Genomic DNA, 26,946 nt, shown 5'->3' with positions numbered 1-26,946 from the left:
ACTATATTCATATGAATAAGGAATGATGATTCTTTCCGGATCTTCTTTGTGTGGATCTCAGAGATCTTTTAATCACATTAGTTCATTGTACATTGTGTGGTCAAATTTTGTCAGACGCTCTTTATATTTAATTTTAAATAAAAAGATTTACAATGATTTCTGACCATACGATATACGATAAACGAATGTGATTGAAGGATCTCTAAAATTCTCACAAAGAAGATTCGAAGTGCATCCTCATTCTAAATAGAGCAGGAAGGGAGAAAGAGTGGCATCTCCGTCTTTCTCCGCGTAAAACCTCTCACAAAAAACCAAAAAACCCATTAATTATGAGAAATTTGAAGAAACCAAATTTGAGACTCATATATGGTTTGATTCCTGAGATTTGAATCAATAGAAGTAATTTTTGAGTTTGTCCACCATCAATCATTTTGATCATTCTTTTATTAAAAAAATTAAAATGACAAAAATATCTTTAATCATTTGACTAATTGTTTATTAAATTGAGGATAATTTTATCATTTTGATTCTTATTTAATATAAATTTTCATATGATGATCAAAATAATTGATGATGGAGAAATCATTGATCAAACATTTTGGCCAAAAAGCGTATAATAGACTGAATACTTCCCCGTCTCATCTTTTCCTAAACCCACCTGAATACATCCTCGTCTGATCTCCATCCGAGTCAAGGGAAATTGCGACTGAAATGCTGAGCCGTCGATTATTGACTTCAGACAGGCCTTTTTGCCTTTCTCTCTTGTCCTTTTTCCCTCTCTCTTAGTTTTAAAAGGCTACAACTTTTGGCTTCTGGGTATTCAAGGGAAGAAGAAGAAGAAGAACAAAGAGGAGGAGGAAGAATAGGTAGAATTACAACATATGATTATCAATTTAACTTCTTGAACTTCTATCTAAATTCAATGATTGTTGAATTGTATTTGGTTTTCTTAGCCGTCGATTATTGACTTCAGACAGGCCTTTTTGCCTTTCTCTCTCGTCCTCTTTCCCTCTCTCTTAGTTTTAAAAGGCTACAACTTTTGGCTTCTGGGTATTCAAGGGAAGAAGAAGAAGAACAACAAAGGGGAGGAGGAAGAATAGGTAGAATTACAACATATGATTATCAATTTAACTTCTTGAACTTCTATCTAAATTCAATGATTGTTGAATTGTATTTGGTTTTCTTAGCCGTCGATTATTGACTTCAGACAGGCCTTTTTGCCTTTCTCTCTCGTCCTCTTTCCCTCTCTCTTAGTTTTAAAAGGCTACAACTTTTGGCTTCTGGGTATTCAAGGGAAGAAGAAGAAGAAGAACAAAGAGGAGGAGGAAGAATAGGTAGAATTACAACATATGATTATCAATTTAACTTCTTGAACTTCTATCTAAATTCAATGATTGTTGAATTGTATTTGGTTTTCTTAGCCGTCGATTATTGACTTCAGACAGGCCTTTTTGCCTTTCTCTCTCGTCCTCTTTCCCTCTCTCTTAGTTTTAAAAGGCTACAACTTTTGGCTTCTGGGTATTCAAGGGAAGAAGAAGAAGAAGAACAAAGAGGAGGAGGAAGAATAGGTAGAATTACAACATATGATTATCACTTTAACTTCTTGAACTTCTATCTAAATTCAATGATTGTTGAATTGTATTTGGTTTTCTTCTAAATTTTTCAAATTCTTCTATCTGGGTTTTATCCCTGATTATCATTTCTGGTATTGAATAGCTGCTGGACTTGCTTCTTCATCATCTTCTTCCTTTTGTCTCCAAGCTGTTTCAACGTCGGCGAGGTATCAGGGAGGAAGAACCGCGAGATTTAGGTAGACGGAGACTCATGGCAGTAGCCATGGTCTGCGTTCAGTGGCTTGCGGGTCGACGTCGCCGACGAGTTTTTTCACGGTTAAGAGCAAAAGAGGAAGTTTTTAGTTTTAGTAGATTAGTAATTTCATATCAACTTCTGTTTATAATTATCATAAACTTAGAAAAGTGGCTATAATTCTATATGGGTTTCAAATTTTAGTTATTTTTCCAAATTGTCCATCACAAAGCTTCAGTCTTTGGCTTCAAAAAGATCAAAAAAACCCATTTCCCCAAAACCCCCTCCCATTCCCCACCAAAATCCCATTTTTACTGGTAATGCCATTTGGGTTTCAATGGCTCAAGAATCTGGGTCGTCTGACTCCCCTAAATGGAGACTCGATATAGATTTTCCTTCGAAGACTCCTGTGTTCGGCTGCAGATTCCAGCCCCACATTCGCATGCAAATAATCGACAACTCCCTTGAATTCCCGTGTCACGAGTATTCTTTCACATGGTTAGCCTCTCTCTCTCTCTTAATCTTTCTGGGTTTTAATTTCTTGATGAATGTATGAATATATTCTTGTTTCTTTATGTGGGTTTTAGTCACAATGCATGGCTTGTAAATGGGGTTTTTAGTAAGCCTATGGTTGCTAAAGAAACAGAGGAAAAGATTACTCTTTTTTTTTTTTTTTTGTGCAGTGAAATTTCGGTGAAATTTAGTCCCAATAATAAGATTTTTGTCCTAATTTGGAGAGTTGGATTTTAGTTTCTTGAGCCAAAGTCAAGTTTTATACATCAAAAATTTGTTTTGTTCTTGTGAAATAGGTAATCCTATTCAATGTTATTTTTCGTCTGTGTCTGCAACAACAATAATACTAACGAATAACTATTAGCTATAGGAGTAATTTTGATCGAACTAAATAAAATGTTACTGGTATAATTAGAAGACTTTTTAGCCAAACGGTCCTGAGATTGACATAACTCTTCACTTTGGTCCCTAAGATTAAAATTGATAAAAGCGGTCCCTGAAATTGTCTAGCGTAATCGTTTTTCACTCCTCGCAAATGTATTTTTTTGTTTTAAATATTGAAGGTTTGGAGTGCCATAAACAGTAAAAATAACAACTATAGTGAAAACAACAAGACAATACAAAATAACCAGAATAATAACTATATGAAGTAAAAGATGGTTTATTAAGAATTACAGAAAAACCATTAAGTAACAACAACTTAGTAATAACAGTAGTTTCGTTGTACCCAAAATAATTTCACATGCAAATGAAGTAGAAGATGGTTTATTTTGAAAAAATATAAAACTAGAAATATGGAGTTTTCATGCATCCAACGTGTTGAAATTGTTGTATGTTGAATCGCAAAACTTGTTATGGCGGATTCCTGTTCAATACTAGTCCCAATATGTGGTAGTACTGCTGTTATCATGAGTAGTCTTACTAAAATCTCTCATTATTATATATGTAGGTACCAAGAGGATGTTTGCTTATCTTCCAATCAAGAGAAGATTCGCTGTTTTGTCCACCATGACAAGCTGGCCACAATTCAGTGTACAGTTTGTGTAAGTCAAAGTCAACTTGGCAAGATAGGTTATTATTGCTCTGTAAGTTGTTATAAGGCTGCCTGGGACAAGCACAAGGTGCACCATCATTTTGCAGCTCCCAATCCTGATCCACAAGCAGTGAACATTATCAAGAGTTTTGGGCCTTATGGCTCCTATCCTGATTTACCTTACTATCAGTATGATGGTTCGCAACCTGATGTGACGGTGGAAGAAGATGGGAAAACATGGATTCAGGTGGGATCTTCAGAATATTATGTACCCACAGAAAATAATATTGGATTTTGTCTGAGGCTAAAATTTGAAGTTATTGATTCTTCAACGCGTACGCAATTGTGTCCAGCAAGAATCGAAGTGACAGATCCTGTGATTTATCCTCTTCCTCATCCACCGCGTTGTACAATGTGGAACTCTTGCAGCGGTGACCTCAAAGAACACTCTTCTAACGATGTAAGATTTAGGGTGCTGTCCTATAATATCCTCGCTGATTATCTTGCTACTAGTGGTAGTAACCGGCATTCCTACTGCCCAGATTGGGCTCTTTCATGGGAATATCGTCAGCAAAATTTACTTTATGAGATCATTGAATATGATGCAGATATCCTATGTCTTCAAGAGGTAACTACTCAGTTCTTAAATGCATATGTTATTCTGAGATCATTGCCCAAGACTGTTTTAGTTTTTATATCTACGGGCAGGTACAGAAGGATCATTTTGAGAATTTCCTCAAACCTCAGTTGGCAAAATATGGATACTCGGCTATATACAAGAAGAAAAAGATCGAGGTAAGGTGATGGCCTGTTTAATAGAATTACATGCACTTCCAGAATTTACTTTTCGGCTTAGAATAGTATTACTTTGCCTAACGTATGCACCCTTGCATCCACAGATCGAATCACAGAGAAGAATGGGTTAAGATGGTTCTATGGAATGTAGCTTAGCTTGTTTTTTTCCGAGTTGTTACTTTATTTTCCTTATTATATATATCAGTAGAAAAACCAGAAAATTGTTGCCTTGTAGTATACATTGTTGGCCACCCCTCAACAACTTAAGCTCTTGGAGTCCAATGCTTGTCTAACACGCTATGAGCCTGCGGTTTGAAACCTCCAATTCCTACTGTTTAGAGGAATTGCAAGGTGTATGGAACTCCATGTTACTAGGTTGAAAGTCAAAATTTTAGGGCAACTGTGATAAAATTTTGAGCTTGACCTGTTTTGTTTATAGATAGAGTTGGTCTTCACTTTCTATTCCCCAACATTAGCCTCACTTGTAATAAAGCATTACTATACAGTTTTTAATGCTCAATTGGAATAACTAATGTTTAAAATTATATGAATTGTTAGATAAATATTGGTTTGCTTGCTTTGCACTGTGATTGTATTCATCAGCATTTGGTAAGTAGGTTGAGTTTCATACAGAATCCCGTATGAACAATGTCCTGCAACAAGGCGGGACTTGTAAAAAATCTGGTAAAAGGCCCTATAGTCGTCTCATTGCCCTAGTTAATTGTGTCCACGATACTTTGATGCATTAGTATATTCACCTTCCTATGGTCCTTTTCGTCAAAGACTTGGACCAAACATCTTTGAGATTGTTCAATATAAGTTTTTAGGTAACACGGTGTCAGTTCTACGTAACTTGCTGATACTCTAAATACAATTTTTAAAACATTCAATTAATTCACCCACTTAATATTGATTTTTGCATAGCTTTGTGTTACAAATAATGAAAATAATATTTTTGACAGTTTAAGTTTTGTGCATTTGAATTCTTAATCATATTAATTACCTCCCTGCCCAAATGTTCTGTGCATTCTGCAATTTGATTTCAACAGAATATGATATATAAATTCTTCTATAAAAGTTGGGCACATCTTTTGCTTTATGTGGTCTAAAGGCAATCAATTAACAGAAAATTGATGGCATTATATCATGGTAATATGAGTTTAATGGATGTCTTTCAGATGTTTACATGTAAGTCCCAGCAGACAACTGATGGATGCGCTACATTTTACCGCAGTCAACGATTCAAAGAAATCGCAACATATGAGGTGAGGAAGCTCTTGCTTGTACTTACCACTAAAATGTAGAAAAAGGTGAGGAAATCTATCTATGTGAATATACATATGCTTCCAGTATTTAATGGTTCTGGTTATCTTTTGCAGCTTGAGTTTAATAATTCAGCAAAGCCCTTTGTAGATTCATTGGATGGTAAACAGAAAAGTGAAGCTTACCGTCTGCTGAAGGTTTACATCTCGACTCTCATATTGGTTTTACTGTGCATTCTGTTCTAGTGGGGCTCTTGTTTCACTTCACATCTGTTTGTTATATCAGCTTCTTGTATGCAATTTTTCAGGGCAATGTTGCACTTGTTGTTATATTAGAAATGATGGAAAATGAGGTCTCCTCTGATGGCAATCGACCTAGAATTTGTGTGGTACTAATGTCTATTTCAATTTCTATGGCCCTTTATCCTAAATTCTTGAGTGCTGACTGCTGCTGTTGTCCCTTTCACCTACAGTCAAATACCCATTTACATGCAAATGGAAAAGATCCAGACATAAAATTGTTGCAGGTGCAGTGTGTAAAATGGAACACTTCCTTCTATTAGTTTTGAGTTTAAAGAGCAGAATTGGCTTAATTTGCTTCTTTCTGATACAAGGTTGTAACCCTCATCCATGCACTCGAGAAAATTGCCCAGTTGAAGATTCCCCTACTGATTTGTGCAGATTTGAACTCTCTGCCTCAGAGGTTAGCGTTCTGCTGTTACTGACTGGCTTCTGAGACTATGGTGGAAGAATTGATAAATTCCCTGATTTTCCATTTATGACTTTGTGTACTCCTTTATTGATTTTTGGTATTGTTCCTAACAAACCAACCCTCCCTTTTCCAATATATTTTTCTTTTTTATTTTGGTGAATATTTATTTCTATTTGGCATCCAACATTGTAGTGATCCTTATACGTTCATAAGCAAGGGCAGAGTTGAGATTCTTCCCAGCAAGGAAACTGATCAATCGGGCATATTGCAGACACTCAAGCTTTCTCATTCATTGAATCTGGTAAGTCCAATGTATCCCTACTGACCGATTCTCTGCTCCTTTTTTAATTCTTAGCTCCTACTGAACATTTTGCATTGCTACTTAGTTGTTTACTTCTTGCAAGAATTTGAATTTGGGAGAGCTTATTGTTTTTGTCATCATTTTCAAGTGCTGAAAAGTGTTTTTTTTTTCCCACCCCCCCCCCTCCTTTTCCAGGTAAGTGCATATGCTACTTTTTTTCATTCCAATGGGGTCGAGGATCACCAACGTGAGAAGCTGGATCCTGAAACCAAGGAGGCTTTGTTCACCTACTTCACACGATCCTTCGTTGGAACTATAGATTATATATTCTACACAGGTACCATTAATGGCTTTGCTGTTTAGGCTTTCCGGAGAATATAATTACCAGCTCGGTCCAATTCTGAATTTTGTTTATTCATCAGTTTCGTTGACTGTATGTATAATGCTTTCCTGCAGCTGCTAGTTTGAGGCTTGACAGTGTATTGGAGCTTCCTGACAAAGAAGGCCGCCTTCCATCCGCTAAATGGTCATCAGACCATATTGCCCTCATGGCAAGTTTTTCTCTTGAGGCGAGCGCTTACAATTGGAGCTCAGAACCTCTTCCAAGGAGCCTAGGGCAGCACCCAACATTTGCACAACAATAAGCTTTTACAGAATGTGATAGGGTTTTTCCACCTGCGCAAATAGGTTTGCAATCACACATAAATACTTGCAAGAGTACAAGATAATTGTAGTATAAACGCTCAAGCAAGGCTGTTCTTCCACAGAAATTGAATGATTTTTTTTGTAATTTCCTAATCCTTAAATTAACTATTTAAAACAGATTTTTGGAAAACGTGAGTGAAATTTAGAAGATAAGAATAAGAAATAAACAATGGGTTTTTTTTATTGACACCTCACATTTTGTTGACTATACTACACATAAAATTTAATATTAAATAACTCATATCTTGATATAAAATGACTATTTAAGCCCTAAATAGTACACTCCCTAAGTTCTTTTAACAGCAAAACCTAATAATAATTCAAGAACATGTTGAGCTTCTTCTTGTTTTTGTGTTGCAGTCTAAGAGTTCAAATTTGAAAACATTTCTGCAAATTCTGATCTCACTTTTTTAAAAGATGATTTTCATAAGCTAGGGGTGTAATCGCGATTGCAATTGCAAATGCTGCAAGGAACCCATGAGATTTTTCGTAAGGGAAATATATTGATGTTGATACATGCATAATCATTTATTATGAATCAGAAACTGATTCCATTAGGCAGTTAAGAATGTTTGAAAGAGAGTTTCATTTCTCATTTTTTCCGGTTGAAAGGAGAGACTTAAGGAAGAGAAAAGCTAGCTGAAGTTTGAAATCCCAGAGCAAAATAGGATGAAAATGTACGAGGATAAGTCACAGACCAGCGCAAGAACCAAACAAAAATAGCTAAATTATATATCAGTCAAAGTTTTAAAAAACGCTAGGCGTTAGTCGGGTGGCGGCCATGGATAAGATAATAAAAAAAATGATAAAATGCAAAAAGAGTATCCAAGAAGTCCAAAATTTAAAAACACATTAAGCATAAATGCTATATAACCATAGTGAGGATTATTGTAGGATGACATATGTACAACAAGTTCACAATTTTAAACCACTAAGACTTAGATAGGATTTTTTTATTTTATTTTTCAATTTCATTAAAAAAAAAAAAACCGCCTAGCTCCAACTAGCCGCCAAGAGCCCATCCGATTTTTTCCACCGATTTGCAAGAAAACGTCTCAGCTCACCACCGTCCAGGGTCTAGGCGCCGCCTAGACCCTTTTTTTAGAACATTGATATCAGTACACTAGAAGCTAGGCGCATTTTATTTCCCAGAATTGGACAAACAAAAGCACTTCTTTCTAACACTGGATAAATCTCCCAGCAAGGCAGCAACCACCTTTATTATTTTCTTGTGGGGTGTAAGGGTAGTGTAAGAAATTACGTGGGGTGGATTAAGATAATTTTTAATTTAAAAAGTAAACGTGGGATGTTTTCAATACGTGGGGTGTTAATAAAACAACCCATAAACAATTTAAAACTAAAAGACAATTTGGCAAAAACAGAAAATACTAAAACACATTTTAACAAATCACTTGTGAAAAAAACTAGGGTTTAGCCATAACCATTAACAGTGCTTTGCAATTCTAAGCAATTCTATGCAATTCAACCAATTACTCTTGAATTTCCATATACATGCTTTGAATGTTAGGTTTTCCTAATACATATTTTCCTCATGATGTTCAAGCGAAAATTTATGTCTAACATGCAATTCGTACATGATGTTCATATCAAATATAAACATGAAAAACTCATTAAGTTGGGTGAAAAACATGCAACCCTTAAGAGCGTGATGTTCACCTTACATGAAGTTACAATTATTAACCACAAGAAGCTCACCTCCATATTAGGGTGATGTTCCAATTGAAATTGCATCAAATTACTTATATAATTAGCTTAATGGTGGTCAATCACTAAGATAATTAGACAACTTAAGTATAATAGATTAATCATTCAAAGCAAGCGTGCATAAATTCATAAGCAATTGGATATGAATCACATATTCATGCCAAGGCTCGTGGTCTTGTCCTAGCAAACGGAATTAGTTATGCATATTCATAATAAAAGTCAAAGGATATATTATTAGAATTAAGTATAAGAAAAACACCCTTGTAGTTTGAAGTTTGCAAATCGTCAGAGTTTCGCCGAGTTCTCTCAATGTTGCGTAAAAAACTCTAATGGGCGACTGGCTGCTTATAAATAGCCCCTTATTCATAATCCTACCTAAATAAGGTATTCTAGAGATTAAGAAACAAAATAATAAAATGATATCTTAAAATCACAATCATAATCTAACTAGGCAATCTGCCCAATCGGAAATCCTTCACGTTTTTGAGCCAAACCAGCTCCAAAACTAGCTCCAAAAGGTCTCTATTTTTTTTTATTTTATTTTATTTTATTTATAAGATCAGGATGTCCTTTACAACTTTGTAGAAGGGCCCAACTCCAGAAAACGACATCCTCTTTCAAAAATCACAATTAAACCTGGAACGTCAATTTGCTAGCACTGCGCATTGGGCCTAAATTAATTCACCTGGAATTAAATGTTGAAATCTCGTGAATCTACTCCAATGATAAATTCTCCAAAACCCTGTTATTTCGTTTTGCGCCAAGTAAAAGAAGAAATACATTAAAATACTTTGTTACTTTATTCATCCTCTAGGGTTTACAATATATAGGCATATAAGCCTTATTATTACAAGGAATATAATTACAAGGATACAATACAAGAGATTACAAATCCTAATCCTACCTCAAAAAGGACTCCTAGAATATTTACAATTTAAGACTCAAATCGACAGTCTTCCTCATGTTGATGCATAGATAACATACATGCCCAACTTGATACTTAAGTCCTAAAAAACTGTACTACTTACCTCATGAGTAAGATCAGTCATTTGCTCCTCTAAATTCACAAATGGTATAAGCACAATCTTCATTTCAAGATTTTCCTTGACAAAGTGTTGATGAACCTCTACATGCTTTGTTCGATCATTTTGTACCGGATTATCTGCTATCTCCCTTGCAGATTTATTATCACAATACAACTTCATAGCCTCATCTGGTTCAAAACCAAGACATCTCAAAAGTTTACGTAACCAAAGGAGTTCAAATATTCCTTGTGCCATGCCTCTATAATCAGCTTTAGCAGCAAACCTTGACACCACTTTCTGCTTTTTACTACGCTACATAACCAAATTATCTCTAACAACTATAAAACACCCAGATGTAGAACGTCTGTCAATAACATTGCCAACCCAATATGCATCTATAAACTTCTCAACCTTTAGATTTCCATGTTTTCCATAAAGTATTCCCTTACCAGATGCAGACTTCAGATATGCCAAAATTTGCATTTACGTAGCCATGTGATCTTCACTGGGTGAGTGCATAAACTGACTCACAACTCTCACATCATATGCAAGTTCAGGACGAGTATGAAATAAATAAGTTAATATGTCCATAAATCTTTGATATCGACCCTTATCAACAGGAACCTAATTTGGGTAAATACCCAAGTGATGCTTTTCTTCCACAAGAGTACCCACAGGTTTACAGATGCAGATTGGGTAAATACCCCAAATATATTGATATATTGATTCCCATTGGATGATGGGAATGCTCCCGTAAAGTCAATCCCCCAAATATCAAATAGCTCAACTATCAATATGCTTTGTTGCGGCATTTCATTCCGCTTGGACTGATTTCCAACTCGCTGGCATCATTCACAAGCCTGGCACCAGGTGTATGCATCCTTAAAAAGAGATGGTCAATACACCCATTTTACAATATCTTCGCTGCTGTTCGTTCGGCCCAAAGTGTCCTCCATAAGCATGTTGATACGCGAATGTCAAAACACTTTCTTGCTTCTCTTCTATAATGCGTCTTCAAATAATTGGTCTACGCAATACTTGTATAAGCAAGGCTCATCCTAAAAACAATGTTTCATAGCCGCCAAGTACTTTTTCTTCTGCTAGAAAGTCAAATCTAGTTGCAACACCCTCCTCGCTAAATAATTACCAATGTCGGAGAACTAAGGAGTACTACTTTGAGTGGCTTAGAGTTCATCTAGGAAGCTCTCATTCAACAAAAGCAAGTTTTCTTATGCTGTGTTGGTAGTAACTAACCTCGACAAGTGATCAGCCACAACGTTCTCGCTGCCTCTTTTGTCTAGAATTTCTAAATCAAATTCTTGCAAAAGCAGAAACGAATGAATGAACCATGGCTTAGCATCCTTCTTAGATAACGAGTACTTTAAGGCGGCATGATCAGTATTGACAAAAATTTAGCCCCAACCAAGTAAGATTGAAACTTTTCCAATGCAAATACAACTGCCAATAATTCATTCTTCATGGTTGCATAGTTCAACTGTGCATCATTTAATGTTTTAGTGGCGTGGTAGATCACTTGCAGAAGCTTGTTTTTCCTCTACCCAAGAACTGCTCCAATTGAATAGTTTGAACCATATCAACTCAAAGGGAAAATTCCAGTTAGGTGCGGCAATGATAGGAGTTGAAGTTAAGAGTGTCTTCAACTTGTTGAATGCCTCTAAACAATTTTCAGCAAAATTAAATGGGGTGTCCTTAGCCAACAGATTGCATAAAGGTCGACTAATCTTGGAGAAATCATTGATAAACCGTCTGTAAAAACCAGTATGTCCAAGAAACGATGTACACTCTTCATAGTGGTAGGGGAGGCAATTTGGCTATAACATCAATCATTGCCTTGTCAACTTCAATGCCTTTGCTTGAAACCAAGTGCCCCAAACCAATACCCTGCTTGACCATGAAGTGACACTTTTCCCAATTTAACACCAAATTCATCTCCTCATTCAAGAGCTAACGACAATTTCTAAAAACAATGATCAAATGTATCCCTAAAAAATGCAAATGTTCCAAAAGGACAAGTGAAAGTCGTTTTCTCTTGATCCTCACGGGTGCAATTGGAATTTGATTGTACCTTGCATACTCGTTTGAGAAGCAATAAAAAGCACGCCAACCAGTCTTTCCAACATTTGGTCAATAAAAGGCAACGAGAAGTGATATTTCCTAGTACTTGCATTGTGTTTCCTATCAGTTATTGTCAGAAATTGTATAAATCATACTTGCATTAAGTAGCTTCATAACTTAAATTCTTACAACCTTTTTTATAATCGGATTCAGCCAACTTCTCATTTACAAGACCAAACTAATATCACTAGACAAGTGCTAATGAAATTTGCTTATCTTTCTTTCCCCTTTTAACCTTGTTATAGTAATGTGACTCACACAGCAAAATAACATGGCACGACAATAATATAATTTCATGTAAACTAAAAGGTTACATTATATTATGGACATGACAAACCATAGTAGCATTATACTTGTACTTCATAAATTGCTATCCTCACGAGAAATACATGATTTGACTTTATTATATATGAAATTTAAACCCGATAAGAACCATCAAGAAGAAAATAATAGTAAAACTTTCTCACTATAAGGTGCAATCAGTTCCATTAACAAACCAAAAGAAACTAAAAATTCAACAAATTAATGAAAAATTAAGACTAATCAGCTGTTCCCGCCTCTAATTATTTACTCGTTTTCTGCTGCGACTTCACTTTTTCAGAGAGGAAAGAGTAATTATGATTCTCCATCTTCAATCACGAGCATGAAAAGGAAAGCGGAAATTGCAAAGAGCAACGCCAGCTGAAGAAGAATCTCGAGCAAGCCACAGACCTTAATCCTCTTGTTCCTGAGTCGCTCCCTCGCAACCGTTACCTTCAGATCTCCGATCTCCTTCTTCAGCATCTCCTTCTCCTCCTGCTATATCAAAATTTCAAATTCCGATCAAAATTAAGATTATTCAGTTATTAATACCAAATTAAGCAGTGATGAGCTAGAAATTAAACGAATACGTACGGCGATTTCGTCGTCGTCGTCGATTGCGGTGCTGAAGCGGCGATTGGGCGATGATTTTAGCGACGAGAGAAGAAGAGCGGCTTTTGCACTGCGAATTGCGACGTCCGATCTCACAACTCCGCCGCCTCCGTTTTTGGTTTGGGTCTCTCCTCCTGCACCCTCCATAGCTCTCTCTCGATCGAATCCTGCTTCACTGTTTTTGTGTGTTTATTTTGAATTGAAATTTTGAGTTTTAAATAGTTTTGGGATCCCGCTCATTGCAAGTGTCGTAGCCACGTCATCTGAACGAATCAATTCAGGTCAATCTGGACGTATTCTATATAAATCAAAATTTTAAAATTAAATTTGTAAATTAAATAATATGTTCGTTAATGATTAAATTATTCCTTAAGCGTTAATTAACATGCTTATTTTTTTATTAGTGACAAATTATTTAGTTTAAAATTTTGGTTGCTGTAGTATTACCCTTCCTATAAACCGGGGGCAGTAGAGCCGCAATTATCCGTATAAACCAAGTTTTGTAGATAAATTAAAAGAAATTGGGGATTCATTTTATTTAAAAAATGTCTTAATATACAACAAGATGCTGCTTATGCACATGAGCAAGGATTTCTTTATGCAACATTTATAAACAAAGTAAAAAAAAAAAAAATTTACTAATACTTAACCTCACAACCAGTCTGCCAGAAATATAGCGACCACCAACAATCTAAAAGCCAAAACCGATGATCTCAAAATACCGGTTCATAACCTTACATTGTATCACATGCGACGTAGGTAGAGCGATACCAAAAATTATTTTGTCAAAAATTGGATGTATCTAGTAACTACAACAAACAAAATATATACATGAAACTACGTGTAAAATATTTTTTGTACATCTAGATATACTAATAAATTTTGTTTAGAACATTCAACTCAGTGAGTACGTACAACGAAGAATACATACTACTACACAATTGTAAACTCTTTTATATTGGCCAAAAAATTCATCACATGGTAATAACTTAGCCTAGAAGAATACTATGCTAGATTGTTTTCTAAATATAAATTTCTACGATTCATTTAATTGTCATCCCATAACCTAGCTAGGAAATTATGGTTGGAAATTCCTTTCAGGTATCTACAACGAAGAGCACTTTAGATTATTTGTACAGTGAAAAACACGAATAAATCAAATTCGACTTAAGAAATAACTACAATGAAAAACATGTAAGATTATTAGAATATAAAAAAAAAAAAAATAATTCGACTCAAAAAAGTAACTTCAACGAAGAAAATTTTGGCTCACGAAAGTAAAAAATTATCATTTTTCCTTAAATAAACAAATTTATTTTCTTTTTCATTTCAGAGTTCAACTAATTTATTTTAAGACAAAAAAGAAAATTATTTCTTGATTTTACAATACTAAAATAAATAATTTTTTCCTTTACTGTCATTTTTCTTTCATAATTTGTTGCAGACAAAAAATAGCGGTAAGACACAATAACAAGCAGTCCCTCTCACTCCCTATTTACATTATAAACAACAGAGGAGAGAGGGGGAGAGGCCTCTCCATCTTCCACCGCGTAAAACCTCTCACAAAAACCCCAAAACCCCATTAATTACTCTCTCACAAAGCTTCAATCTTTGGTTTCAAAGAGATCAAAATCCCGTTTCCCCCAAAACCCACCTCCCGTTCTCCACCGAAATCCCATTTGGTCTTGTGGTAATGCCATTTGGGTTTCAATGGCTCAAGAATCTGGGTCGTCTAAGTCCCCCAAATGGAGACTGAATCTGTATTTTCCTTCGAAGGCTCCTGCGTTCGGCTGCAGATACCAGCCCCACATTCACATGCTCATAATCGATGACTCGTTTCAGTTCCCGCCTCACAAGTATTCTTTCACATGGTTAGCCTCACTCACTCTCTTTTTCTCTCTCTCTCTCTCCTCTCTTAGTCTTTCTGGGTTTTAATTTCTTGATGAATGTATGAATATATTTTTGTTTCTTTGTGTGGGTGTTAATCACAATGCATGGCATGTAAATGGGGTTTTAAGTAAACTTTTGGTGGCTAAAGAAGCAGAGGAGAAGTTTACTCTTTTTTTTGTTCGGTGAAATTTTGGTGAAATTTAGTCCCAATAAGGACAAATTGGAATTTTTATCCTAATCTGGAGAGTTGGGTTTTGGTCTTTTAAACCAAATCAAGTTTTACATTGTTCAGCTTTGCTCAAATGAATCAACTGTAATAAAAATTCTTTTTCTTTTTTTTTTTCCTTGTGAAATTGTTAGTTCTATTGAATATCATTGCTCTGTTTTTTGTTGACAAAAATGGATAATTCTATTCAGACATTTTAGCCAAAATGATCCATAAGACTGACACAACTCTTTACTTTTTAGTCCATGTGATTTAAAATCAACATAAGTGGTTTAAGAAATTGTTTGATGTCAATCATTTTGGTTATTTTGTAAAAACATCTTCGTTAAATTGAAGAAACCATCGATTCAAATAAGGGGTTGATGTGACAAAAATATCCCTAATTCAACGTAGGTTTTTCATGGAAGATCCAAAATAATTGACAGTGGACAAATTTATGAATCATTTCTATCGATTTTAAATCTTAAGACCGACTTGAGTAATTATGCTAATTTTAGATACTACTTTGATAAAATGTCTTTTATTCATTTGTCCGAGTGTATTTTTAATTCTCTCTCATTCTCTCCCCTCCTCTTACATTTTCTTTTTTGTCTTACCTCTTTATAAAAAAATCAATATAAAATGATAATATGACTAAATTGTAACCGTTTAAATATGAGAAAAAAGAGATTACGAGAGGAGAGAATTCTATTCCGTTTCATTAAAGGTAGGCCGCGCTTGTAAGAGGCTTCCATGTATAACAATGATATAAATAAGGTTTGATTTTTATTTTATTTTTTCTGATTTTTGTTGTCGAAAACTGGGTATTCAAATTTCAGACACTTAGATCATATTCAAAGTAGATGTCAAATGTTAAATAGAAAATCTAAATTTGAAAGCTTATTTGGCACTTTGATATTTTTAAAAATTTTGTTTTCCAACCGATGTGTTAAATTTAAACTATTAACTATTCATCATTTATTTTTATAATTGTAATAAGTATTTATAGAACAAAAATAATAATAAAAATGATAATAAACATTTATTAGTCACTAAAAGTAGATTTCATGTTGCTATCAAATTTGACTACAACCAACTTTGGTTCAATCTACATAGGAATTGACATTTTGGTTGGAAAACACTGAAGTTGTCTGTTTTTTTACTGTTATTGTTGATGTGGACTTTTTGACTTCTCATTTGGAGATGCTCTTAGACATGTACATATATTGATGTTATTTTCTTCTTTGTGCAACAACAATAATGCCAATGAATAACTATAAACTATAGGAGTAATTTCGATCAAAACAAATAAAAAGTTACAGCAGTAATAAAAATATTAGCCATATTGTAAAGCAACTGTTATTGGCACTCCAAAAAACTTATTGTGCACTTCTTATAAATGTATATTTCTTCCTAAATATAAAAAGTTTGGAGTGCAAAAAACAATAAAAATAACAACAATATTGAGAAGAACAATAACAACACAAAATAACAAGAATAATAACTATATGAAGTAAAAGATGGTCTATTAGGAAGAATTATAGAAAAACATTTTAAGTAACAACAACTTAGTAATAACAATAATTTTGTTGTACCCAAAATAATTCCTCCTGCAAATGAAGTAGAAGACGGTTTATTTTGAAACAATATAAAACAAGATGTATGGAGTTTTTTGTGCATCCAACGTGAAATGGTGTACGTTGAATCGCAGAACCTGTTACGGCGGGTTCCTGTTCAATACTAGTTCCAATACACGGTAGTACTGCTGTTATCATAAGTAGTCTTACTAAAATCTCTCATTATTATATATGTAGGTACCGAGAGGATGTTTGCTTGTCTCCCAATCAAGAGAAGGTTCGCTGTTTTGTCCACCATGAAGAGCTGGCCACAATTCAGTGTACAGTTTGTGCAAGTCAAAATCGACTTGGCAAGATAAGTTACTATTGCTCTATAAGTTGCTATAAGGCTGCCTGGGACAAGCACAAGGTGCACCATCATTTTGCAGCTCCAAATCCTGATCCACAAGCAGTGAAAATTATCAAGAGTTTTGGGCCTTATGGCTCCTATCCTGATTTACCTTACTATCAGGATGATGGTTCGCAGCCTGATGAGACAGTGGAACAAGATGGAAAAACATGGATTGAGGTGGGTTCTTCTGAATATTATGTACCCACAGAGAATGATATTGGATTTTGTCTGTGGCTCAAATTTGAAGTTTTTGATTCTTCAAAGTTTACACAATTGTTCCCAGCAAGAATCAAAGTGACGGATCCTGTGATTTATCCTCCTCCTCATCCACCGCGTTGTACAATGTGGAACTCTTGCAACGCTGACCTCAAAGAACACTCTTCTAACGATGTAACCTTTAGGGTACTGTCCTATAATATCCTCGCTGATTATCTTGCTACTAGTGGTAGTAACTGGCACTTTTACTGCCCAGATTGGGCTCTTTCATGGGAATATCGTCTGCAAAATTTACTTTATGAGATCATTGAATATGACGCAGATATCCTCTGTCTTCAAGAGGTAACTACTAGTTCTTAAACGCATATGTTTTTATGAGATCATTGCCCAAGACTGTTTTAGTTTTTATACTTTTCCTCATCTATGGGCAGGTACAGAAAGATCATTTTGAGAATTTCCTCAAACCTGAGTTGGCAAAATATGGATACTCGGTTATATACAAGAAGAAAAAGCTTGAGGTAAGGTGATATGGCATGTTTAATAGAAATACATGCACTTCCAGGATGTACTTTTCGGCTTAGAATAGTATCCCTTTGCCTAACGTATGCACCCTTGCATCCACGGATAGAATCACAGAGAAGAATGAGTTAAGATGGTTCTATGGAGCGTAGCTTAGATTTTTTTATTTTTGTTCTGAGTTGTTACTTTATTGTCCTTATTTTTTATCAGTAGAAAAACCGGAAAATTGTTGCCTCGTAGTATACATTGTTGGCCCACCCCTCAACAACTTAAGCTCTTGGAGTTCAATGCTTTTCTAACATGGTATGAGCCTGCAGTTTGAAATCTCCAATTCCTACTGTTAGAGGAATTGCAAGGTGTATGGAACTTCACATTAGTAGGTTGAAAGTCAAAATTTTAGGGAGCCTGTGATAAAATTTTGAGCTTGACCTGTTTTTGTTTATAGATCGAGTTGGTCTTGAGTTTCTGTTAACCAACATTAGCCTCACTTGTGATAAAGCATTACTGTACAGTATGAACTGCTCATCTGGAGTAATTAACGTTTAAAATTTATTTGAGTTGTTCGATAAATATTGGTTTGCTTGCTTTGCACTGTGATTGTATTCATCAGCATTTGGTAAGTAGGTTGAGTTTCATATTGAATCCTGTATGAACAATGTCCTGCTACAAGGCTGGACTGGTAAAAAATTCTGGTAAAAGGCCCTGTGGTCCTCTCAGTGCCCTAGTTCATTTTGTCCACAATACTTTGACACATTAGAAGAGCCACCTTCCTGTTGTCCTTTTCATTTAAGACTTGGACAAAGCATCCTTGAGGTTGTTCAATATAAGTTTTTCGGTAACAGGATGTCAGTTCTATATAACTCGCTGATACTCTAAAGCCAATTTTTAAAACATTCAATTCATTCGCCCAAGTAATATTGATTTTTGCATTGCCTTGCGCTGCAGATAATGAAAATAATATTTTTGACAATATAAGTTTTGTCCATTTTAATTCTTTAATCATTTTAATTAGCTCCCTGCCCAAATGTTATGTACATTCTGCAATTTGTTTTCAACAGAATATGATATATAAATTTTTCTATAAAAGTTGGGAGCACATCTTTTGCTTTATGTGGTCTAAAGGCAATCACTTAACAAATAATTGATGGCATTATATCATGGTAATATGAGTTTAATGGATGTCTTTCAGACATATTCGTTTAAGTCCCATCATACAACTGATGGATGTGCTACATTTTACCGCTGTCAACGATTCAAAGAGATTGCAACATATGAGGTGAGGAAGCTCTTGCTTGTACTTACCACGAAAATGGAGAAAAGGTGAGGAAATCTATGTGAGTAAATGTATGCTGCCAGTATTTAATGGTTCTGATTTTCTTTTGCAGCTTGAGTTTAATAATTCAGCAAAGCCCCTTGTTGATTCATTGGTTGGTAAACAGAAAAGTGAAGCTTGCCGTCTGCTGAAGGTTTACATCTCTTCACTCTCATATAGTTTTTACTGTGCATTCTGTTCTACTGGGGCTCTTGTTTCTGCTTCCCATCTGTTTGTTATATCAGCTTCTTGTACGCAATTTTTCAGGACAATGTTGCACTTGTTATATTAGAAATGGTGGAAATGAGGACTCCTCTGATGGAAATCGACCTAGAATTTGTGTGGTACTATGTCTATTTTAAATTCTACAACCTTATATCATAAATTCTCAAGTGATGACTGCTGACATAGTTGTCCCTTTCGGCCGCAGTCAAATACCCATTTACATGCAAATGTAAAAAATCCAGACATAAAATTACTGCAGGTGCTGCGTGTAAAATGCAAGTCTTCCTTCTATTGGTTTTGAGCTTAAAGAGCAGAATTGACTTAATTCGCTTCTTTTCTGATACAAGGTTGTAACCCTCATCCATGCACTTGAGAAAATTGCCAAGTTGAAGATTCCCCTGCTGATTTGTGCAGATTTGAACTCTGTGCCTCAGAGGTTAGCCTTCTGCTGTTACTGACTGGCTTCTGAGACTATAGTGAAAGAATTGATAGATTCCCTGATTTTCCATTTACGATTTTGTACTCCTTTATTGATCCATGTTTCTCTTGAACTAATATATCCAACTAGAAATATTAATATCACTGTATTGATTTTTGGTACTATTCCTAGCAAACCAACCCTCCTCTATCCAATATATTTTTCTTCTTAACTTTGGCGAATATCGATTTCTATTTGGGATGAGAAATGAAGGTTAGATTGATATTTGCATCCCACATTGTAGTGATCCTTATACGTTCATAAGCAAGGGTAGAGTTGAGATTCTTCCCAGCAAAGAAACTGATCAATCGGGCATATTGCAGACACTCAAGCTTTCTCATTCAATGAATCTGGTAAGGCCAATGTATCCCTACTGACTGATTCTTGGCTCCTTTTTTTAATTCTTAGCTCCTACTGAACATTTTGCATTGCTACTGAGTTGGTTACTTCTTGCAAGAATTTGGAATCTGCAGAGCTTATGGTTTTTGTGGTCATTTTCAAGTGCTGAAATGTTTTTTTTCCTTTCCAGGTAAGCGCTTATGCAACTTTTTTTCAGTCCGATCGGGTCAAGGATCACCAACGTGAGAAGATGATGAATCCTGGAACCAAGGAGCCTTTGTTCACCAACTTTACACCATCCTTTTTTGGAACTATAGATTATATATTCTACACAGGTACCATTCATGACTTTTATTATGTATCAGATTTTTTCTGATAAAGTTCGGCCTAATATATGTTTTCTTTGAGCGAAACGTGTATTATGAGTCCTTGAAAGTTCAATATGGATCTATATGAACAACTTGTACTTTTGAAGGACCACATAGGTTTCTGTGCTCTACTTATATGTCTGTCACTTGAGAGTTGAGAGCTAGGTATTTTCTCTTTTTTCCCCTAAGAGAGATCCAGGCGTCTTGAAGGAGGCTTAAATTATTTTCCAAAAGTGTACTTTGATGTATATATTGATTAAGTTCTACCAAAATACTGGTATGATAATCAAACAATCGTATCAGGAAAGTCGCATTACTTACAATAGTATGTGAGATGCAGTAATATGGATTGAGCCTTGATGTATTTAGTAGCCAAGGACTTTTGAGAGAAAAAGGATAGCTTTACTTGCAAATATTTTCTATGTAAAATCTAAGTAGGTTTCGCGTCTCTCCTAAAATTATTGCTTGACAATTTGTTTAATTGATTCACGAAACTTATGGGGTAAACTTCAGAAAAAGAATATTTTGACCTCCCATGGTTGCTTATGTAGAACTTGGCCCTTAAGCTTGGTTACTTTTCTTATGATGTTTTAGTCTGTGCATTGCCGCTCCTAGTTCAGTTAGACGTTTCTAGCAAAGACTATATCTAATTGGATGAATTTAAAATCTTGTGAAAATTTCTTATCGGTTCATTTTGTTGGACGATGTATTTCTTCCTTATTTGGCTTCCAAGGCATTGCTAATCTAACATTTTTGTTATAGTGCATAGTGGACTACATTATGAGAGTAATTGCATTTTTCGTGATGTATGAGCAATAAGCATATGGATTTTCTGTTTAGGCTTTCTGAGTTTGTTCCAATTCTGAATTTTGTTTACTCATCATTTTTGTTGACTGTATGTCTAATGCTTTTCTGCAGCTGCTAGCCTCAGGCTTGACAGTGTATTGGAGCTTCTTGACATAGAAGGTTGCCTTCCATCAGATAAATGGTCATCAGACCATATTGCCCTCATGGCGAGTTTTTCTCTTGAGGCGAGCGCCTACAATTGGAGCTCAGAACCTCTTCCGGAAAGCCTAGGGCAGCACCCGCATTTGCACAACAATAAGGTTTTACAGGAAAGCTGAAGATGATTGAGAAGCTGAAGATGATTGAGAGCTTAGTCCGGTAATCACTACAGAATGGATTCAAATTCTATTCAAAACTATTGCAGAAAACCAGCAGCTTGCAAAGTTACTTACATAGGATACATGAAAATACACAGAAGATGTAAGATTAGCATCGATCTCTACAGTTTGGTCGACTTAGGTCAAGTTTACATACACAGAAGAAGACAGAAGGGAAGATTATCATTCAAACTTTCTTCCTTATACACAGTGACAATTCATCTCTTTCTTTTCTACCATGGTAACTTTTAAGGGACCTCATCTCTTTGTAAGATTATCTTGAATGCTGCTCTATAGGTGAAAATTTTCCATTCCTGTTAATCATTACTTTTCGCGGTTCAGAGCGCGATGTATTACATGATGAGGTGTATGGAATCGTGTTTAGAATGTTCTTTCTTTTAATGGATTTAAATGGATTTATGGATATCGACATGTAATGTTTTGGCGGTGAATGATTAGCTACTCGTACCAACATGATTTTCTTTGATCAATGGTCATAATTTACATTTTATGATCTTTACCATGAAAAAATTCTTCTAAAGTGATCAGCTGGCTGCATGAGCAGCATTTGCTCTTGGTATTTTCTTTTTGCCAGAACTTCATCTCTTTTGTTAGCTTTTTTTACTTCGATCGCACTTTAAACCTCAATTGCTTATAAAACATTTGGGTAACCTTTATGTATAACTCGTCCAAAAGTAAAACGGTAACTTGTTTGGTCAGGGAAACGTATGTGGTGAGATTTTATCAGAAATAAAAAGGCAAAAAGAATAAGATATGTGTGTACTTTTATGCTGACACCAATTTCAGCCTAACCACAATAATCATATAAAAAAACTTACTAATCCATAAAATAATAATAAATGCGATGGCGATACCTACGATAGTAAAGTGTGGACCTCCACTATAAACCGTCTTTAATTTGCAACGGTTGAGAGTTCGATGTCTCGCAAAATAATTAATAAGCATAGAAAAAAAAATCTTGAGAGAGATTAAGAAAAGTAGAGCATTTTAATCAGTAGCATACCATGATTACCGACACCCATGGTTTAAACAAATTTAGTAGTTGGATAATTAAGCTTCATTTATATTGACCTTAGGTAAAAAGTGTGTCTCTCTGTCAGCAGTCATTTTTCTGATGGAGGAGGATGAAGATTTAATACACTGAGCACTTTAGAGCCTCCAAGGATGACTAGCTCTGTAGCACAGAAATCATATATAATTAACTGAAGCTTAATTACTAGCTAATTAATTAACACATGAAGCTACTAGTACACTTTGGCTTGAAATTGAATAGGGTTGGGGGGCTCTGATCAGGTGCGTGCATGTACTTGCAATTAGGGCATGCAGGAGAAGACCTGCACAGCATCACCAGCATGTGGCACTTGATGCACACAGTTGCCACCATCTCCTGCTGCTGCTGCTGGTGGCAATCAACTGGAAACCCTAAATTATTAGGGTTCTTTTGTATTGGTCTATGGGACTCCATGAACAAATCACTCAAGCTGTGTGTTGAAATATCTGAATTAGCTCTAGACTGATCACATGATCTTAGGTTGAGCTCCAGGTCTAGGCTCATGTGATGATGATGATGATCAGCAGCTGGACTTGTTGGTGGCTCAGGGCTCCTCCTTGGGTCCCTTGAAGTCTTCATCTGAGTCCTTGTGTTGTAAAAATGTATCTGTCCCGACTGTACAAGAATGACGGCACACAATCAATAGAAAAAAAATTGTTTTGATTTCGGAAAAACATTAAAAACTGAGAACTGAAATGGTTATCAAACGGTGTGATATCTTTGTTAATTATGTTTGTATAATTGAAACACGCATATGTGTGATATACCTGAATATCGAGGCATCTTTGCCACTCCAAAGGCAATGGAGTCTCTAGGTGAAGCTCAATATCAAACAAGGAATTTGGTTTGCTTTGTGGTACTTTTGAACGTTTTTCGGAAAGTTGCTCAATATTAACGTATGGCTCGTCGTCCCATTTCCTTTTCTTGGATGAATTCTCAGAATCTGGGATTGTCCTCTTTTGGTTTGGAGAAAGAGGATGAGCTTGAAAAGAAAGCATAGCTATTAGCTTAGCTAGCTGCTTCAATCACTCAGAGATAAGTAGTAGTATTACTCTCTCTCTCTCTCTCTCTCTCTCTCTCTCTCTCTCTCTCTCTGTTATACAAACAAACACACGGAGCTGAGAGCTGGGAGAGTTGAGAGGTTGAGAGAGTTGGAATGGATTTATACGTCAAATGGTTGGGAAAAAGTTTTGGTAGTTATATGGGCTGGTGGTGTTTGGCCACAACTGCACGGGAGAATCTAATAGGGGCACAATTTGAAGGTACAATTAAAAGAAACCTGGCCTAATCCATGCATGACGTGCTTTCCAAGTTGGCGATCCCTTTTAACTCTGATTATTATAGCACAGAGAGCTCCAAGCCAGCTCTCTATTAAAGCCTAAGATGTGAAGTTCTAACCAACTCGACTCCTTGGTCTAATACCCCCCAACCCCCCCGATCCTGATGCCATCCAACACACCCAACTATATAAATCTTAGCAATGAATTTGCTCCCCATGGACCGTACTGTACGAGAGAAAAAAAAGATATACATATACATATACATATATATAACTTGGCCACGTGGCAATACAATGTGGCACAACGATATAGTTAAAATATGACATGTGTGAGTGATTTTTTTATTTATAAAACACGTTAATTTTAAGTCTTATCTAACTCAACGATTTAGTTAAAACATGACATGTGTGAGTGATTTTTTAATTTATAAAACACATTAATTTCAAGTCTGATGCAACTAACACTCAGCAGTATCTTGTGGCAGGAACAACATCACATAAGTTTTTAATGTCTCGGGAATTAATTAAGTGAGTTGAGCTAGTCAAGCTAGAAGGTAATAGTTGAAAGCCAAACGTACACCAAATTCCAAGTTTTAACTTGATTTTTTTTTTTTTTTATATCAAAGGAAAGAATTTTATAAGATTCGAGTTGAAATGTGTAAATCAGAAACCAATGTGTTAAACAACCATCCTGGTTCAAAATAGTCCCATCTATAAGAGTCTCCCTCCCAGAAAGCGAAGGCAGTCATTAGATGTGTTGCTGTATTACAAATACAAGGAGCAAAAATGACATCCACTAACCTCAGCCGCTGCTTCACATATTGAATATCAAGAAGGAGTGCTTCAATTGCAACATTTGATTGAGCCTTACAATTAATCATATCCACAAGTCTTTTAGAATTTGCTTCAATCTAAACACATCAAACCCCATATCAATACAAGCCAACAAAGCCACCCGCACCGATTCTGCCACTGCCATTAGACTAGATTCGCATGAAAAATTCCCCACTAACCCCACCCTCCGAAAAATACCTGCGAAATTTCGTGCCACCCATCCATACCCTCCTTGTTCAGATACCTTTAACAACACACCATTACAATTCACTTTCATAGTCCCGAATGGAGGTCTCACCCAACTTGAAGGATCCCCATTACTAACCTTTGCCGATGCACCTGAAGGATCCTCATTTTGTTGTTTGCCGATGCACCTCATTCAACATTTTCACATGGCAGGAACAACCTAACATAACTCATTCCCTAAAACGAAGAGAGTTATCCAAATGTGTCACTAAACACTAACACGCAACATAAACAATTTCATTGAGTTTTCGATGTCTTGGAAATGAGTAATGCTCTCAATAAGCATTCTAAAACAGTCATCATGCACTCATTCAAGTCCAATTCCATTTTCTCCTTTAGTTTCTACAAGAAGGTAATTCATGATGCCTATTTTAAAGTGCTAACAGCAATTTAATCCTAATTAAAAGTGAGGTAAGCTAGCCAAGCTAGAAGCCAATAGATGAAACAAATGCACACCAAATACCAAGTTATGATACTTATGAGAGGCGGTGTGATGGGAAAGAGGAGGGAAGAGGTGTGTGTTTGGAGTGGTCATTAAATGAAGAGAGTCTGTATACAGTTGAAGGAAGGTCTTGAATGTCTATGGATGTTTAATATACACAATAACTCCAACTTCCCACGATTGGGTACTCAAACAACAAAATCTTTTAAAGCTCTCAACACCCAAACTCTTCTTTCTCTCTCTCTCTCGATCACCACCTTTCCTTGCCGTAAGCCATTAAACTAGCTAATCACTGCAACTAATTAACTTTGCCTTTAAAGCTGTCTAACACCATCCGCCTTTTTTTTTTTAGGGAAGTTAATAATATATTGATCAGCCACTTAGTTCTATGGTTTAATTGTATTCAGTTTCATTTGGAAGTGAGAGATATTAGATACGATTCTCGCTAAAGGCGAATTTGAACCATATTATTGTAGCTCATTATGAGGTTAAGCTCACCCTCATTCCCTTTAGTGTAGATAATATTTCTTGTTAAAAAAAATGTAATATATTGATGGTAAAGAGATTACTAATTGAAAAGGAGAAAACTTGATTTATGTATGAAGAATTAGGTAAGATAGACTACATATTAAGATTTGAATTGCAGCTCGTGATAACCGTTGCCCTTCCCTACTTGTTCCTTGTCAACTTTTTGCCTCTTTTTTTTCTATTTTGCCCTTATTTTTGATACACAATATTGACATGGGGAGGGCAAAATAGTAATTTTGTATCTTTTGAGAAAATGACAATCATATCCCTATTTTCTCTATTTTACCCTTTTTTTTTTTTTTTTTTTTTTTTTTAGAAAATGACAATCATATACTTATGTTTCCAATTTTACCCTCGTTTTTGATAAATATGCACTTATTAAGAGAAATTATTCACACACACAAAATATATGCTCTCTTTGCTAGTTTTTATAAAGCATACCCTGCATTCATGAGCCAAAAGTATCTATTTGCTCCTAAGATCAGAATCCCTATTTATTCTTGGACCAACAAGTAATCAAATGCCTTTACTTTAATTATTGTTAACCAGACATATATTAAATATTTTTATTATAAGCCTCATGTTGCATTAAACATTTAAGTACGTAGCTTATGTATCCCGGGTGGAATACCACTTTAAAAGACATAAAAATCAGCGTACTTTAAAAGAACAACTATCTAATACTTTAAAATCGGTGTACTTCTCATAGGAGTACAATCCTCTTCAAATCTAAAAAAAAGGAGTCCAAGGATCAAATGATTCGGGCCGTTGAAATTTGATAACGGTTACAATTATTATAATTTTTAGAATGACCCTCTGTTTGTAGCTGTTAGATCAAATTTCAACGGCTCGGATCATTTGATCCTTAGGCTCCATTTTTTAAGATCCGAACAGGATCTGTACTCCTTCTAATAGATTAGGTAGTTGAATCCCACTT

At 35.5% G+C, this 26,946-nt stretch overlaps 3 protein-coding genes and 1 pseudogene across 8 annotated transcripts; 2 read left to right on the top strand and 2 right to left on the bottom strand.

Moving 5' to 3' along the window:
* The first annotated feature begins 657 nt into the window (after positions 1-657).
* On the top strand, positions 658-7,308 carry LOC103939722 (carbon catabolite repressor protein 4 homolog 2). Of its 5 annotated transcripts, XM_048583491.1 has the most exons (13): positions 1,111-1,334; positions 1,489-1,568; positions 1,717-2,304; positions 3,269-3,980; positions 4,061-4,147; positions 5,326-5,412; positions 5,527-5,607; positions 5,718-5,798; positions 5,883-5,936; positions 6,024-6,112; positions 6,314-6,422; positions 6,618-6,759; positions 6,879-7,308. In XM_048583491.1, the coding sequence occupies exons 3-13, from the start codon at positions 2,144-2,146 to the stop codon at positions 7,064-7,066; spliced, it is 1,791 nt and encodes a 596-aa protein (XP_048439448.1). In that variant the 5' UTR covers positions 1,111-1,334; positions 1,489-1,568; positions 1,717-2,143; the 3' UTR covers positions 7,067-7,308. The 5 variants fall into 5 exon arrangements, with proteins under 5 accessions (XP_048439449.1, XP_048439451.1, XP_048439448.1 ...); XM_048583492.1 differs by lacking the exons at positions 1,111-1,334; positions 1,489-1,568 and adding an exon at positions 658-866; XM_048583494.1 differs by having other exon boundaries at positions 1,110-1,568; positions 4,067-4,147.
* Positions 7,309-12,370: 5,062 nt separating this feature from the next.
* Positions 12,371-13,550, bottom strand: LOC103939724. Of its 2 annotated transcripts, none has more exons than XM_048582867.1 (2): positions 12,908-13,550; positions 12,371-12,811 (listed from the first exon to the last, which is right to left on the bottom strand). In XM_048582867.1, exons 1-2 carry the CDS (start codon positions 13,070-13,072, stop codon positions 12,629-12,631), a joined length of 348 nt encoding a protein of 115 aa, XP_048438824.1. In that variant the 5' UTR covers positions 13,073-13,550; the 3' UTR covers positions 12,371-12,628. The 2 variants fall into 2 exon arrangements, with proteins under 2 accessions (XP_048438824.1, XP_009348109.1); XM_009349834.2 differs by having other exon boundaries at positions 12,374-12,808.
* An 897-nt stretch (positions 13,551-14,447) lies between these two features.
* On the top strand, positions 14,448-22,026 carry LOC103936425 (annotated as a pseudogene).
* Positions 22,027-22,671: 645 nt separating this feature from the next.
* Positions 22,672-24,077, bottom strand: LOC103936414. Its single transcript, XM_009346248.3, has 2 exons — positions 23,448-24,077; positions 22,672-23,295 (listed from the first exon to the last, which is right to left on the bottom strand). The coding sequence occupies exons 1-2, from the start codon at positions 23,676-23,678 to the stop codon at positions 22,858-22,860; spliced, it is 669 nt and encodes a 222-aa protein (XP_009344523.2). The 5' UTR covers positions 23,679-24,077; the 3' UTR covers positions 22,672-22,857.
* Between the last annotated feature and the right edge of the window lie 2,869 nt (positions 24,078-26,946).

The sequence above is a fragment of a genome, unplaced genomic scaffold, assembly GCF_019419815.1.
Source record: "Pyrus x bretschneideri cultivar Hongxiangsu unplaced genomic scaffold, Pyrus_bretschneideri_v1 Contig2, whole genome shotgun sequence".
NCBI classification, from domain to species: Eukaryota; Viridiplantae; Streptophyta; class Magnoliopsida; order Rosales; family Rosaceae; genus Pyrus; species Pyrus x bretschneideri.
This window is presented reverse-complemented; position numbering and strand designations above follow the sequence as displayed.